We start from the raw sequence: 17,523 nt of genomic DNA, 5'->3' as shown, positions 1-17,523 counted from the left end.
GCTTCAGGCCTCGCATCAGGTTCTGTGCTGACAGCTGGGAGCCTGGAGCCTGCTTTGGACTCTGTGTCTCCCTCTCTGCCCCTCCACTGCTCATGCTCTGTCTCTGTCTCAAACTATTAAAAAAGTAAAAAAACAAAAACTAGAACACTCGGGGTGCCTGGGTGGCTCAGTCGGTTGGGTGTCCAAATTTGGCGCAGGCCGTGATCTTGTCCGTGGGTTTGAGCCCCACGTCAGGCTCTGTGCTGACAACTGCTCCAGATTCTGTGTCTCCTCTCTCTCTGCTCCTCCTCCGCTCACACTCTGTCTCTCTCAAAAATAAACATTTAAAAAAAAAAAAAAAAAACTGGAACACTTAACCAATTCTAACTTCGGCTTTTTTGAATTTGAGAAGCAGCTCCCAAAGGAGTTTCCTTATTATTTTGAAATCATAAAAGGGGGAAAAAGGGAAAGTACATAATTAGAAAAAGAACAAGTGGCTGGCAGTGTTTTGAATTGTTGGGGAGGAAAAGCTTTTTGCCTACCCTCTTGGATTCTGTGTTTGGGAGCCTGCTGAAAAGATGGACTTAATGAGTATGAAGGAATTCACAAAAATGTGACTTAAAGGGATAGTTAGAATTTGGGGCCTTATAGATCATCTTATAGATGATCTTATAGATCATCTATAGACCTTATAGATCATCCCCATCTTGATGGGGAAAGGGAGTAAAAAGACACTTATAAACGACTTTACAGAGGAAGTTGGGGGTAGAAAGGACACTTATGGGAAAGCATGTGATTTAAGAAAGATAAATGAGAATTGATGGTAGCTATAATCATTTTGTGACAAAAGTCTGTTTAGGCATCATGCCAGCCATGTCACCACTAGTGATGAGATCATCTTCCCTGGTTGCTCCCTGAGAGGGGATTTATGACAATCAAGTTCTTCTGGGAGGCTTTGATTTTTAGGCAGAGGATTTCAGGAACTCAAATGCCTTCTACTCAAAATGTTTATGCCACAGTGGCATATTCCTGACCCATTCATCGACATGGGGCAAGTAGTTAGAATACTCAAGTCTAAGTACCAAGTGAGTCAGTAAAGTCTTTAATTTCACTCCTTTTATATTCAACAGAATCTGTCGAACTTGCATAAAAGCATTCTCCAGGGGCTTAGTCTAGCCTGGATTGGAATGTACCATATCTTAAGTTTCAAACAAAGGCATAATGAGGAAAACATGCCCTCTTACATACATCCTTTTTTTAGGGTTGGGGCCTTCGATGAGCATAATTCTTACGTCACTCCCCTATCAAAAATCTTTTAGTAACTCAGTTGCAGGGGAAAGCTCAAATACTACAAAACAGCGCCAGGAGAATACCTCTCTCCAGCCAGCACCCCACTAGCTTTTACAGCAAGGCTCTCCTGGCCAGTCTTGCCACCGTTTCCATCTCTAAGTCCAAGAGCTAGATGTTTCCTTGTTGTGCTGCCAAGGCATACCGTGCACACCTCCAGGACTGTGCTCACCACACTTTTATAAAAGACTTCTGAATTTTATGGGTTTTAAGCCTCTTGGCTCAGTCCTGTTTGGGTGTACTTTGTGCTTATTATAGAATACACACTCAGCATCTGAATACATGAATGAACCTTATTTTCCTAGTGATTATAAAATTAGGTGTCCTCCTTTAGAAAAAAGGTGAGTCTGATGAGGGACAGAAACAGAAAAATGTTCACCATTACCCCGGATGGCTGACCTACAGCCTGCACAGTTTCGATAAGGATCAATTACATGCTGTTTGCTACACTCTGGTCTCATGACTGCCTGTACATCTCACCCAGTTAATATTGAGCTGAATGATGAGCACCAGAGAAATCTTGTGAAAGTAGTTTTCCAAGTAGAAATTTGAAGAAAACATTTATTTATTTTTTATTTTTTTTAACGTTTATTTATTTTGAGAGAGAGACAGACTACGAGCAGGGGAGCAGCAGAGGGAGAGGAAGACACAGAATCTGAAGCGGGCTCCAGGCTCTGAGCTGTCAGCACAGAGCGAGATCATGACCTGAGACAAAGTCGGATGCTCAACCGACTGAGCCACCCACATGCCCCAGAAGAAAACATTTATAATCTATGTACGTTCCCTCCTCTGAACACTAAGCATATAATCACCAGCTTCATGTAACAGAAGTGCAGCTCCTTCTGCCTGGGGGGTGGGGGGGGGTGGGAGGGGCTGTCCCTGTGCTACTTAAATAAACTTACAAGGTTGCATTGTAAAACACCTCAAGAATTCCTTCCTGACTGAGCTCAATGGTCCCGCAGTGTCGGTGGCCCATATGTGGATTATGGAATGAATCCAAGAGCCTTGATGTGGCTTGGTAAATCATCTTTATCCCCAATCTTTGTTTCTTAACTTGTTCCTTTTTGGAGATGTACTGAATAGTATAACCTTTCAGAACATGTCTTTCCCGAGTGCTCAGGACAGAACCTCTTGCCCATAGCTACACTACGGGGAGGGACAAACTCCTGCCACCTGGCTGGACACCAGTACCTTGGCCTGGATTGGAACGTTGGGCTCAGAAACATCAGGCTCTCCCTGTTTTACCTATTAATACTTGTATTCTCCTCAGGCACAGGATGGCCATACATGCTATTAGGATGACTGCTTATCTTAAGGCTCCTGTATCAGGTTTCTTCCTAAATAACCCAGTGTGATCCCTCAGTGAGCATAAAATCCAAGGTATGTCCGACTGTGTGCTTCCTGAAAGGGACCAGTCAGAGCTATTACCAATTGGAGCACTCACCCAACAGAGGACCACTCCCTTGGGACTGGATCATGGCTAAAACTCACAAGAAAATTGCCTGGATTAGACAGGAATTCTATCCTTTCATTTTCTTATGTCTCTCATTCGCCCTTACCCATGTGCTGTTTGGCATTCCCAGTCCTGTTCTCAGATTGAAAAGTACTTCTAGCTTAGTTTTGTGATGCTTAATATGATAGAAAATAGCTGCTCCTTCTTAACAAAGGCCAGGACCTCTGCCCCACACATTAATACTAGATCTGGAGACTTACAAAGGGTATTACTGTCAGTCGCTGCATACATTGGTTCCCCCAAAATGGTAAGAGGAAGCCCATATCTCTGTGGCATTTCAGTCCATTCACTGGCACCCGCTGTAGTCCAGAATGCAATGGGGAAGCAAAGGGAGGTCGACATCCCTTCTCAGGGGGTACAAAGCTGTCAGAGCAGTTGAGACAGAGGGATGCCTACCTCCACTCTGAACCCCAGGAAACTTTGCCAATATTCCTGATGGGATGCCATTCAGAAGCTAAAGGGGATTTTGGTAAAGGACTCCTAGGTAGTTAACCTACTCTCCTTGTTCTGTAGAAATTGACTACGGGATCCGCTTCCTCAGTCCCAAAGGATTCCCTCTTAGGCTATCTCCCAGCACACTGGAGTCAATTTGGATTTCGACAAAAGCACCCCAAAGCTGTTGGGATATAAGAGATAGAAACTCAACCCCCAAGGTACACAGCTCTGTTGTAAACAGGTGGCTGTTCAGGTGCTATGTATGCCTCCCTGTTTTTCTGGTCACTAGCCTCTGTTTGCTTTTTGTGTGTCGGGTCTGGAATATATCTTTTTAAAAAATGTTTATTCATATTTGAGAGACAGACAGAGACAGAGACAGAATATGAGCAAGGAAGGGGCATAGGGAGAGGGAGACGCAGAATCCAAAGCAGGCGCCAGGCTCCGGGCTGTCAGCACAGAGCCCGACACAGGGCTCGAACTCATGAACTGCGAGATCATGACCTGAGCTCAAGTCGGACGCTTAACCGACTGAGCCCTCCGGGCGCCCCTTGATCTGGAATGTATCTTGAGAAGAGTGGATGAACGTTGCCTGACTCCTGTTCTATGTGGGGTTTTCTCCATCATTCATTTCTTGGGTTAATGGCGAAGATAATTTGAGCCAATTGTTTGGTAAGTTTACCTCAGGAAAGGGACTTTAGGGAATATTCCCAAGCAGCTGCCCAAACTCCTTTTGTTTTTTTTTTTTTGGGGGGGGGGGGCGGCTCCTGGTCTTCTCCGGCCCAACACAAACTGCCTATTTTCACCTTTTGTTGGTGGAAAAAAGAAAACGTGCATCTGCTCATTTGTCAGAGCTGAGGAGTTTTAGGCCAGGAGTCCTCTTTACTGCCTCCTGGGCTTTTATCTGCCTCCAGCCTTGCGGGCAGCACGCCTGCCACCTACTGTGTCTCCCCCTCCCGCCTCCTGATCTTACACTGTCATGGGTGGGCTAGGCCAGGCCGACTTCCGTAACTGGCTCCTATACCACCCGCCATGCCTCCAGCACCATCGGCTCCTGCTCCTCCTACCCTCACTATCAAGGAGCAAAGATCACCCCTCCCTGGGCTTAAACCACACACTTCAGATTTCCCCACAGGTGTCCCAGGTAAAAACTGACAGTGGAGAACAAATTGATTGACTTTAGTGGAACCAGCTGCAACTTATTCAGTATTTAAGCCAAATTAAATGTTTTTTTAAATAAGCATTTTTAAAAAAGGTTATTGATTTATTTTGAGAGGAGGGGGGATGCGTGCAGGGGAGAGGCAGAGAGAGAGGGAGAAAGAGAATCCCAAGCAGGTTTCATGCTTAGTGGGGAGCCTGATGTGGGGCTCGATCCCATGACCATGAGATCATGACCTGAACCAATATCAAGAGTCAGATGCACGGGGGCACCCCAGTGGCTCAGTTGGTTAGGTGTTCAACTTTGGCTCAGGTCATGATCTCACAGTTCACGAGTTTGAGCCACATGTCAGGCTGTGCTGACAGCCCAGAGCCTGTTTTAGATTCTGTGTCTCCCTCTCTCTCTGCCCTTCTCTCACTTGTGCTCTGTCTCTCAAAAATAAACATTAAAAAAAATTAAAGAATTCTTTCTTGACCATCATGCTCAACGATCCTGCAACAAGTCTAAATGTAATAAAATTATAGATAAGAATGATTATGCACCTCAGTATTAGAGTAAAGGTTTGAAACAGACTAGGCTCCCTAGGGGTTTTATCAGACCCGGAGGGAGAGCAAGAAAGACAGAGCGGGACCGTGATGGTGCTGTCTACAAATCCTACAAATGCATCTCATAGTTGTCCCTTCCCTTAGTTTGGGGAAACTGGACCAGGTAATCTCTAAGACCTCTTGCTACTCCAATATTCCGATTCTAAGAGGTAATCTTAAAAATTTACTTAAGATAAATGATTTAGTATTTGTCAAGATAAACTTACATTGGAAAAATACCAGAAACTACAGAACTTGGTAGGCAAGATGTGAAGGGAGAGATATACAAGGATGTGCTTCTGTGAAGTGTTCTAGACCAGGTTTTGTTAACAGCAAAGGCAAATGAGAGAGAGCCTGCTTATTTTATTCCCTACCACCTGAGTTGTTTTTACTTCCTCCACTCCCCCCCCATGTATATCTGTATTATGCATACACTCAGCATAAATGTACGATGTCTGTGCTATTTCATTGGCCCTGCCCTGATGGAACAATAATCCAGAGTAGTGGTTCTCAGATGTGACCCCCACATCAGCAGGCTCAACATCACCTGGGAACAAGTTAGAAATGAGAACTCCTAGGCTCCCCCCCAGACCTACTGAAACAGAAACTCTGGGAGTAGGACCCCAACAATTTTGTGGTTTTTTAAAATGTTTTATTTATTTCTAGGAGAGACAGAGAGAGAGAGAGAGGGAGAGAGAGAGAGACAGCGTGAGCAGGGGAGGGTCAGAGAGAGAGGGTGTCACAGACTGAAACAGGCTCCAGGCTCTGAGCTGGCAGTCAGCACAGAGCCCGACGCGGGGCTCGAACCCACGAACCGCGAGATCATGACCTAAGCGAAAGTCGGACGCTTACCCCACTAAGTCACCCAGGCGCCCCACCAACAATTTTGTTTTTAACAAGCTTTCCAGATGATTCTGCTGCACCTAAAGTTTGAAAACTACATTTTACCCTTGAACAAAGCAGGGGTTAGTGGTGCGGAACCTTAGGGAGTAGAAAATGTGTGTCACTTTTTTTTTTTTATGATTCTTTTGAGAGAGACAGAGACCGAGACAGAGACCGCACTATCGGGTAAGGGATAAAGAGACACAATCTGAAGCAAGGGGTTATCTACTTACTGTAGTCTACTGTTATCTATTCTGATGTTTGAAATACATTCTGTGGGGGCATTTGGCTGGCTAAATCGTTGAGCATTCGACTCTTGATCTGGGGTCCTGAGTTCCAGCCTCATCTTGGGGCTAGAATTTACTAAAAAACAAATATATATAGGCTCAGTCCGTTAAGCCTTCGACTTTGGCTCAGGTCATGATCTCTTCTTGGTCTAGGAGATGGAGCTCACAGCTCAGAGTCTGACAATTCAGAGCCTGGAGCTGGCTTCGGATTCTGTGTCTCCCTCCCTCCCTCCCTCTGTTCTGTCTCCGGCTCACATTCTGTCTCAAAAATAAACATTAAAAAAACCCCAATAAATGTATACATACATATATATGTGTATCTATGTAATGTGAAAGAAAGGTACATTAGCAAATTGTTACTGATACCCTATTTGACACACGCTATTTCACATCACATGACACGTCCCTTCAAGCTACAAGATCTTTATGTTTTAGGTATGAGAGAAATGTGGAAAATATAGCAGCATATTTTGAATTAACATGTTGCAAACTCCTATGACACAGTATTCAACCTATGCAAATGAAAGGAATGTCTGGGGTACTGAGGACATATTTTAGTGCTATGCGGTTGTGACATCTCAGCTGCGTGGACGATGTACACAAACTGCTCATATTTTTTTTAAAAAAACGAGCACTTACACAAGTGTCATACAAGGCGTTTACCTAGGAACTTGCAGAAAAAAATTCCTTAGCAACATTCCTGAAAGTCAGATCAAGATATGCTCCCTAACGCTATTCTAATAGAAAACGAATTAATAATCCAAGAAACTTGCGAAACGCTCTTCAGTGCTGTAGTCAGCAAGCCACGCTGGTGCCCACCGCAGAAGCACCCCCCACCACCGGTCTCGCCCGCGCGGCTCCCCGCGGTGCCCACGTGCTTCTGCACGCGCGCTCCCCTACAGCGCCAGCCTGCGTCACGTGACGCCGCTCACAGGCCCCTCCCCTCCTCTGTGCCATCTCCAATGGTGCCTGTTTATTTTCTGGGAATAAAGACAAAAAGAGAAAGGTGGCCCAATCAATAATGAAAAAGAGAGAGAAAATAAGAACTTTACCTCTTATGGCTTTTATTTCTAAGCCTTTTCTCTTCTTTATGAGCAACCTCACGACACTACCTTCTCCTTATTGATCGGGCGTTATCCTGGGCAGCTCCCTGCTCGGTCTGGGTCTTTCTGGATTGTAGGCGCCGGCGGGGCGCGTCATTGTCAACCGCCAAGTCCCAGGCTGCTCCAGCCAGCCTCTTTTAGGGCGTGCGGCCTCGATGTCCTTCCCCCGGTGTGCCCTGTTGTGGGCTCGGCTCCCTGTGGGGCGCCGGGCTGGCCAGCGGGCAGCCGTCCGCTCTGCCCTTCGTGCCCACGTTGACCCCCTTCCGGGGGCTTTGGGGCGCCTGTCTGCCGTTGCCTCCGCCTCCTCCTCTGCCTCAGGAGGCTCCAAAGCCCCGAACACGTCCTTGTTCGTGCCGCTGACTGTGAAACCTCAGGGCCCCAGCGCGGATGGCGACGTCGGGGCCGAGCTCACCCGCCCTCTGGACAAGAGTGAGTGCGGGAGTTAGGGCGGCGGGGGTGTCTGCAGGGCTGAGGCGTGGCCGAGAGGAAGCCGCACCCTCGTCCCCTGGAGACCCTGGGTCCCCTCGAGCGTTGTCATCGTCTCTGTCAGTGTCGGCCTACCGCGCTGGTTTGTGAGCCTCTCCAGGCTTGGGGCTGCGTCTTGTTGATCCTTTTATATGTCGCCACAGAAGTGGTCTTTTCCCTTTCACTACTCTCTGAATGGTTTAAACCCTCTTCTGATGGACGATTCGCCTTTCTTACGTCGTTAGGTGGACGGCCGCCTTTTCTAGCATCCTTCTTTGTTCCTTCTCCCCGGCTCAACTGTTGCTCCTGAGAAGGGGCAAGGGAGGTGTCCGTGAAATGCCGGAGGAAGGTTTCTTTAAAGATTTTCTATCGACGCCACCCAGACACCATCAGGCTGTGTGGTAATTGCCAAGAGGAGGAACCAGACACAGATCCAGGTCTCTTAGGCTCCAGAAACCTACAGTCTCGCGGGGAGAAAGGATGTACGGATAACCATATGTAATACAGGTTAGAATATGATAAGGGTGTGGGGCGCCTGGGTGGCTCAGGCGGTTAAGCGTCCGACTTCGGCTCAGGTCATGATCTCACGGTTCGTAGGTTCGAGCCTCGCGTCCGGCTCTGTGCTGACAGCCAGCCCAGAGCCTGGAGCCTGCTTCAGATTCTGTGTCTCCCTCTCTTTGACCCTCTCCCACTCGTGCTCGCTCTCTCTCTCTCTCTCAAAAATAAAGAAACATGAAAAAAAAATAATACGATAAGGGTGTCCTTACCAAAGGTGGTATGTATCCTGATCATCCAGCACTCCAGAGAGAAAGGATGCTAAAGCATCAGCAAGTGACAGTGTGTTTTGTTCCTAAAACTAACTTTGGATGGGTTTGACAGGGAGGCATGCAAATGTTTTCAAGCCGAATTTCAGATGATAGGGCTGTACCTCTTTAGTTTCTGGATGATAGAGACAGGGAATTTCGTCAGACCAAATGAAGCTCTGGGGGAGTGACGGCGTAGTGTAGCTGCACAAGGGCACTAGCTCCCCAGGACCTGTCTTCAGGCAATTCACTTCAACAAGCAACATTGGTCACTCCTATTGTAATTTAAAAATGTAGACTACAACATACTGTGGGCCGAAGCTTGTTTTTTGGGACAGAAGTACAATACTTTGTAATTTTTTAAAAAACTTTACTTTTGACAAAGAGAGTGCAAGTAGGGGAGGGGCGGAGAGAGAGGAGGACACGATCCAAAGCAGACTCCAGGCTCTGAGCTGTCAGCACAGAGCCTGATATAGGGCTTGAACCTACGAATTGTGAGATAGTGACCTGAGCTGGAGTCTGAAAGCTTAACTGACTTAGCCACTCAGGCGCCCCAAGAAGTACAATACTTTTACTGAAAAATGTGATGGAACTCATAGTAATGCTATTCTTTTTTTTTTTTAAGTTTATTTTTTCATTTTGAGAAAGGGAGAGAGAGAGAGTGCGCAAGCAGAGGAGTGACAGAGGGAGGGAGAGACAGAGATAGAAAGAATCCCAGGGAGGTTCTGAGCTGGCAGCACAGAGCCGGTAGCAGTCAGTCCCACCATTGTGAGATCATGATATGAGCCAAAATCAAGAGTCTGGACGCTTAACTGACTGAGCTACCCAGGTGCCCCAGTATATGCTATTCTTTAACCAGTTCTTCAAAGACAATGTTAGGCTATTTCACTTAACTCGGAGTTGGAAGGTCTTTATTTTTGGGTAATTTTAATAATGTAATACTATTAAAGTAATTTTAATAATGTAATTATTGGTGTTAATATTATTTATCTTAAGATTGTAATAAAAATACATAATAAAATTTACCATCTTAATTTGTGGTGTACAGGTCAGTAGTGGTAAAGTATATTCACATTGCTGTGAAACAGATCTCCAGAACTTTTTATCTTGTGAAACTGAAAACCTAAAACCATTAAACAGGTTTCCGTATTGATTTTATATATTTTTTTTTCAAAAATATGTTCATATTCTAGTTAGTTAACATACAGTGCAATATTGGTTTCAGGAGCAGAAGTCAGTGATTCATTATTTGCAACACCCAGTGCTCATCATAACAAATGCCTCCCTTAATACCTATCTCCCATCTAGCCCATCCCTCACTCCCTTTTCTTCATCAACCCTCAGTTCTCTAAGAGTCTCTCATAGTTTGTTTCCTTCTCTTTTTACCCCCATCCCATATGTTCATCTGTTTTGTTTATTAAATTCCACATATTAGTGAAATCATATGATATTTGTCTTTCTCTGACATACTCTGTTTACCATGATACACTGTGTAGTTCCATCCCCGTTGTTGCAGATGGTAAGATTTCATTCCTTTTGATGGCTGAGTATTATTCCATTGTGTGTGTGTGTGTGTGTGTGTGCGCGCGCGCGCGCTCTTGCACGTATGTGCTTACCGCATCTTTATCCACTCATCAGTAAATGGATATTTGGGCTCTTTCCATAGCTTGGCCCTTGTTAATAATGCTACTCTAAACATCGAGGTGCATAATTCCCTTTGAATCTGTATTTTTCTGTCTTTTGGGTAAATACCTAGTGCAATTGCTGGATGGTAGGGTAGTTCTGTTTTTAACTTTTTGAAGAACCTCCATACTGTTTTCCAGAGTGGCTGCACCAGTTTGCATTCCCATCAGCAGTGTAAGAGGGTTCTCCTTTCTCCTCATTCTCTCCAACAGCTTTTGTTTCTTATATATAATTTTAGCCATTCTGACAGGAATGAGGTGTTATCTCATTGTGGTTTTGACTGTGTTTCCCTGATGATGAGTGATGTTGAGCATCTTTTCATATTTCTGTTCGCCATCTGGATGTCTTCTTTGCAAGTGTCTATTCATGTCTTTTGCCCATTTCTTCACTGGATTATTTGTTTCTTGGGTGTTGAGTTTGCTAAGTCCTTTGTAGATTTTGGATACTAATCCTTTATCAGATACATCATTTGCAAACATCTTCTCGTGTTTTGGCTGCCTTTTAGTTTTGTTGATCGTTTCCGTCACTGAGTAGAAGCTTTTTATGTTGTTGAAGTCCCAGTAGTTCATTTTTGCTTTTGTTTCTCTTGCCTCTGGTGACATATAAGAAGTTGCTGCAGCTAAGGTCACAGAGGTTGCTGCCTGTGTTCTCCTTTAGGATTTTGATGATTTCCTGTCTCACATTTAGGTCTTTCATCCATTTCGAATTTATTTTTTGTGATGGTTTAAGAAAGTGGTGGAACTTGTTCCATTCCTCTGCATGTTACTGTCCAGTTTTCCCAGCACCATTTGTTGAAGCAACTTTTTTCCATTGGATATTCTTTCCAGCTTTGTCAAAGATTAGTTGACCATGTAGTTGTGGGTCCATTTCTGGGTTTTCTGTTCTGTTCCCATTGATCTATGTGTTTTTGTGCCAGTACCATACTCTCTTGATACTCTCTTGTCACATAGATTGATGTCTGCAATTGTCATGCCTCCAGCTTTGCTTATCTTTTTCAAGATTGCTTTGGCTATTTGATATCTTTTGTAGTTCCATACAAATTTTAGGATTGTTTATTCTAACACTGTGAAAAATGCTGTTAGTATTTTGATAGGGATTGCATTAAATGTGTAGGTTGCTTTGGGTAGTATGGACATTTGAACAATATTTGCTCTTCCATTCTATGAATGTGGAATGTTTTTCCATTTCTTTGTGTCTTTCTCGGTTTCTTTCATAAGCTTTCTGTAGTTTTCAGCGTACAGATCTTTTACCTTGAACTTCAGTTAGGTTTATTCCTAGGTATGTTACGGTTTTTGGTGCAATTATAAATGGAATGAATTCTTTGACTTCTCTTTCTGCTGCTTCATTATTGTTGTATAGAAATGCAACAGATTTTTGTATGTTGATTTTATATCTTGTGGCTTTACTGAATTTGTGCATCAGTTCTAGTAATTTTTGGTCGGGTCTTTTGGGTTTTCTACATAGTTTTCTGCAAATGGTGAAAGTTTGATTTCTTCCTTACCAATTTGGATGTCTTTTATTTTTGTTGCTGTTGTTGTCTGATTGCTGAGGCTAAGACTTCCAGTTCTGTGTTAAATAACACTGGTAAGAGTGGACATTCCGGTCTTGTTCTTGATTCTAGAGGAAAAGCTCTTAGTTTTTGCCCACTGAGGTTGTTATTAGCTGTGGGTCTTTTGTATATGGCTTTTATGATGTTGAAATATGTTCCTTCCATCTTTAGTTTATTGAGACTTTTTATCAAAATGGATGCTGTATTTTGTCAAATGCTTTTCCTGTGTCTATTGAGAGGATCATGTGGTTCTTCTTTTTTTTAAATGTTTATTTATTTTTGAGATAGCGCCAATGGGGGGGGGGCAGAGATTGAGAGGGACAGAAGATCTAAAGAGGACTCCATGCTGACAGCAGCGAGTCTGATGCATGGCTTGACCTCATGAACTGTGAGATCATGACCTGAGCCAAAGTCGGACACTTGACTGAGCCACCAGGCACCCCAAGGATCATTATTAATGTGACATATTACATTGCTTGATTTGTGAATATTGACCCATCCCTGCAGCTCAGGAATAAATTGCACTTGATTGTGGTGAATAATTCTTTTAATGTGCTGTTGAATTTGATGTTGTTGAGATTTTTTTGCATTCATGTTCATCAGGAATAATGGCCTGTAATTCTTTTTGGTGGGCTCTTTGTCTGGTTTTGGAATCAAAATAATGCTGGTCTCATAGAATGTGTTTGGAAGTTTTCCTTCCATTTTTGTTTTTTGGATGGCCTTTCTGTGTTTTGTGGGCAAAAACTGTATTCTCCATTTTTGCCTGTCTTCCCAGCAATACAACGTGTGTGCATGGATCAGTAGAATGTTTATCTCTATGGAATAATGCAGTGGCATTTAACTTGTACAGTGTTAATATAATTCCAGCTTGATTGATTAAAGTATTTTCATTTATGACATTATTGATTTATAGTGGCCTCTTTTCTTAGCAGACATCTAACTCAGGTTCCCCTACAGCACAGTGATTCTCCACTGTCACCCTTGAAATAGTTTTCTAAGCCTTAATTTGAATACTTTCATTGACAGGGAGGGTACTTTTTTGAGGCAGCTTCTTTTCACTCTTGTAATTGTTAGAAGTTCTTGTATAAGTTCCATTGAAATTTGCATCCCTCACTTCCCACTGGCTTTAGTTTTGCCATCTAGAACAATATAAGTGTAGTCTGTTCTTCTTTTTTTTTTTTTAATGTTTTATTTATTTCTGAGAGAGAGAGAGAGGCAGCGTGAGCAGGGGAGGGTCAGAGAGAGAAGGAGACACACAATCCGAAACAGGCTCCATGCTCTGAGCTGGCTGTCAACACAGAACCAGATGCGGGGCTCGAACCCACGAACCGTGAGATCATGACCTGAGCCAAAGTCGGACGCTTAACCGACTGAGTCACCCAGGCGCCCCGACCTGAGCCGAAGTCGGACGCTTAACTGACTGAGCCAACCAGGCGCCCCTGTTCTTCTTAAAACCATCCTCTTCAAATTAAAGATCATCCCTGACCTCTTTAGTCGTTTGCATAAAAACATGGTGATCTGGTCCTTGCATTATTGGTTGTCTTCCTAGGTACTTTTTAACCGCTCACTTTTAGATGTTTAGATTGGTTGTAAGTAAATGAAACAGAATATGGTTATCTAAAAGTGGCCTGATGGAGGCTAGGGTGTGGTGCCTTGCTTACTCCTCTGCAGTGTAACAGGAATATTCTATTATTTGACTCTATAATTTTTTTAGACAGTCCATTGCACTATTAAATTGTAAAGAGCTTGTGGTCAACTAAAACCTTTAAGTGCTGGCAGCACTCAGTAGTGTTGGCTTGAGAATTAGGATTTCAAGTATCTTTTGCTCTTTGGGCCTTTCTCCATCCGGAAAACCAATGTTAAGCAAATCTTTCTTTCAGATGAAGTAAAGAAGATCTTAGACAAGTTTTACAAGAGGAAAGAAATTCAGAAACTGGGTGCTGATTATGGACTCGATGGTAAGGCTACTAGCATTTCTATTCGAGATATTTTACTACTTCTTAGATTACACCTTTGTCAGTATTGTGTGAGACTTAGTGCATCCCAGAAATAAGTTCATAGTTGTAGTCTGCAAGACGTCCCTGACCTTTGCTTCTGTCTTGGCAGGAGTTTGGCAAGATGCACTTGGTGCGCTTGACACACAGCAAGGGAGCTGCGTGTTCAGCTTTCCTTCCTGTTGTGCTAGGATTTCACTTCTGGCCAGATCATAATGAACCAGATGCAGACCCCTGCCCTCACCTCAAAAAAAAAGACACTTTGATGAGTTAGGTGTGATATGTATATATACACTTTTTAGAAGTTTATTTACTTATTTTGAGAGGCTGTGCATGAGGAGGGAAGGGACAGAGAGGGAGGGAGGGAGGGAGAGAGAGAGAGAGAGAGAGAATCAAGAAGGCTCTGTGGTGCTGGTGTGGAGCCCAACGTGGGGCTCGAATGGTGAGATCATGACCTGAGCCAAAATCGAGAGTCCAACAGTTAACAAGCACCCCTCTATATGTGCACTTATAAATAAGAAATGAAATGAAAACTAAGCCCTACCTATTTTGGTTTTGTGTTTCCTGCAGCTCGTCTCTTCCATCAAGCATTCATAAGCTTTAGAAATTATATCCTGCAGTCTCATTCCTTGGATGTGGACATTCACATTATTTTGAATGATATTTGCTTCAGTGCAGGCAAGTGTTCAGACACTTTTAAAAGTCTGTTTAAAAATGTGTTGAACATACTTTTATATCTTCCCATACTTCATGTTTATTTCTCTGGTCAGAGCTTATTAACATCCTCTGTAAATAATTCTGTGCTTTCATAGGAGGCCTTTGAGGTCGTTTTGCTTTTATAGTGGGTCCCTGAGCTAGTTATTAAATCAACAGTATATCTTAGGCAGGAGAAAGACTGGGGCCTTGACCTTCTGTTCTCCACTCTGTGCTGTATATAGGGCCACAGTGAAACGAACTCTCACTGAAGATAGAATTAATACATGGCGAATTCCATTTGTTTCTGCCACTGACTTTTTTCTCCCTTGTATTAGGACAGAGTTCTTGATCTAAAAGAAAAAAAATGTAAGAACATTATGGCAGTTTGGCTTTGGTTATAGTTTTTAAATGTAAAGTGTTTGCACCTGCATTTCTGTTCAGTAACCATAGGTCTTCTCTCTATATTTTCAGTTCTTTTAAAAAAATTTTTTTTAATGTTTTTTAATTTATTTCTGAGAGAGAGAGAGAAAGAGAGAAGGAGGGAGGGAGAGAGAGAGAATGAGGAGCGGAGGGTCAGAGAAAGGGAGATACAGAATCTGAAACAAGCTCCAGGCTCTGAGCTGGCTATCACCGCAGAGCCCGATGCAGGGCTCGAACCCACGAACCATGAGCCTCATGACCTGAGCTGAAGTCAGACGCTTAACCAACTGAGCCACCCAGGTGCCCCACAGGTTCTTTATTTTTAACTTAACTTTCACCACAGCTGATCTTTACCTGTTTATATCGGAGGAGTAGAACATGGGGGTTGACAGCCAAATGCTGTTTTTCTAGAAAGTGTAAGTGAAATTAGGAAGAAAACATGATAGCAGGATCTCAGAAAAGGAATTCCTTGCTCCAGAGTTTTTCATTTTTTATCCTGGGGGCAGCGTCCGCTGAGCTGTCTCACTAAGAGGAAAAGTTTCACTGAGTCTGGCTATGGATAATATGTAGACTGCGTATGTTAATGAACTGTTTTATTTTTCAGCTCATGTGGATGATTTATTTCCGTTTTTCTTGAGACATGCAAAACAGATATTTCCTGTGTTGGAATGTAAGGACGATCTACGTAAGATCAGTGACTTAAGAATACCACCTAACTGGTTAGTTTCTTTACTTGTGGATTTGAAATTTTCAGTTTCTTTTTTAAAATTTAATTGTATTAAAAAAATTTTTTTAATGTTTATTTATTTTTGAGAGAGAGCTAGAGTACGAACAAGGGGTCAGAGAGACAGGGAGACACAGAATCTGAAGCAGGCTCCAGGCTCTGAGCTGTCAGCACAGAGCCTGATGCAGGGCTCGAACCCACAAACCTTGAGGTCATGACCTGAGCCAAAGTCATGCTTAACTGACTGAGCCACCCAGGCGCCCCTGAAATTTTCAGTTTCTAATCTTGTGAGATTAGTGATCATTCTATATTATTATATATCGTTATAAAATTTTTTTTGTATGCTGGGTGATAAATCATAATGAGCCTAGGAGTTGTCTTCCCTAGAAAAGCAGGCAATTAATTCTGGTGTCTCCCCTTGATTCTGATCAAGCTAGGTTGTAGGTTTTAGTGGGACAAATCTAGAGTAGCCCTTACTTTAGGGTGTTGGCCTTACAGTTCAAGTGTGGCCTTTCCAGTGTGAGCTCTCATCACTTCCACACTGTGGCTGGAACTCCAGCATCTAGCACCTTACCACCCCTTTGAGACTTTCTGCTCAGACCCTCAGCAAGCTGCTCTCTGCTGGGCCCTGCACACGTTCAGTCCAGCCCTTGGTCAAGGATCCACAGGGAAGCCTCACATAGACTTCAAAGCACCCTCTCTACTGAACCCTTTCTTCTCTTCCAGTTTGCTTTTCAGATTCCACCAGCTTTAGCATCTCTGAATTTTCTCTCTACTACTCAGCTCATTGGGACTGTCACTTTGCTGGGGTTCCACCTCCCCGGACCCTCCTTGCTGCAGTAGGCACAGCTCAAGTGTTCCTTTGTTTCAGGGCTTGTGGTCCTACACTGCCTGCTGTTTATGTCCCCACGCAGCTACTGCATATGTTTTGTCCAGTTTTGTACTTGTTTGTGGTGGGAGGGCAAGTCCTGTACCATTCATCATGGCCAGAAGCAAAGACTCAATTATTATATATGTTGGAATTCAGAATCCTAGGAATATTTACTTAGAGGTTCAGGTGTTTAAAGCTGTGGAAATGATGTGAACATATCTATGGGGCTGGTTGGGGTGTAGACTTACTTTAAGTAACTACTGAAGCAAAGGGACCCATACAATGGCAAAGATATTCAAGAAATTAAGTTGTATTTTGATTTTCTGTCCTCTAGTTAGTAAATGCCATTCTTGGAAAATAGTCATTATTTTAGTGTGAATCCGAAACATGTCATTTATTTTTAGTTTTCCAAAGATGCTATCTTGTGAATATTAATAGGATGTTTCATTGGAGTAGTTTTCAGTTGATACCTTTGCCAGGATGGATTTTGAGGTTAATGGGATTAAGCTGTTTACCTTCTTATGTTTTAGGTACCCAGAAGCCAGAGCCATACAGCGGAAGATAATCTTCCATTCAGGTCCCACAAACAGTGGAAAGACTTACCATGCAATCCAGAGATACTTGTCAGCAAAATCTGGAGTGTACTGTGGCCCTTTAAAATTATTGGCACATGAGATCTTCGAAAAGAGTAATGCCGCTGTCAGTATATTACCAAGTANAGGTGGGAAGTGGGAAAGGGAAAATGCAGTAATTTGCCATTAATAAAAGTTGCCACAGTTCATTGTACTTTGTAAGATGTACCCTTATTTTTATGTACTGCTGAGAAAGAAAAAGATGCTACCAACTGAACTCTGACTTGCCTTGAATTGTGAAAATATATCCTGATTTCAGAGATAGTAAAATGTGAAAAAATGTGTATTGGAGTGAATGAACCACAATTATCACAGAATATTTCACAAATACAGAGAAGTGCAGAGAATTACATGCAAATAACCTGAACCCGCTACCCAACTCCTATCGGATTCTAACGTT

The 17,523-nt window shown here is 43.2% G+C and overlaps 1 protein-coding gene across 1 annotated transcript in view; it reads left to right on the top strand.

The window, feature by feature from the left end:
* Positions 1-7,386: 7,386 nt before the first annotated feature.
* The window catches only part of SUPV3L1 (Suv3 like RNA helicase), a 25,854-nt gene continuing 15,717 nt past the window's right edge, over positions 7,387-17,523 (top strand). Inside the window, exons 1-5 of the mRNA XM_077778657.1 lie at positions 7,387-7,715; positions 13,667-13,744; positions 14,351-14,458; positions 15,501-15,615; positions 17,022-17,190. Coding sequence (XP_077634783.1) covers positions 7,442-7,715; positions 13,667-13,744; positions 14,351-14,458; positions 15,501-15,615; positions 17,022-17,190 — 744 coding nt within the window. The 5' untranslated portion in view covers positions 7,387-7,441. The remainder of the gene's footprint in view (positions 7,716-13,666; positions 13,745-14,350; positions 14,459-15,500; positions 15,616-17,021; positions 17,191-17,523) is intronic.

The sequence above is a fragment of the Crocuta crocuta genome, unplaced genomic scaffold, assembly GCF_008692635.1.
Source record: "Crocuta crocuta isolate KB4526 unplaced genomic scaffold, BGI_CrCroc_1.0 scaffold167, whole genome shotgun sequence".
NCBI classification, from domain to species: domain Eukaryota; kingdom Metazoa; phylum Chordata; class Mammalia; order Carnivora; family Hyaenidae; genus Crocuta; species Crocuta crocuta.
This window is presented reverse-complemented; position numbering and strand designations above follow the sequence as displayed.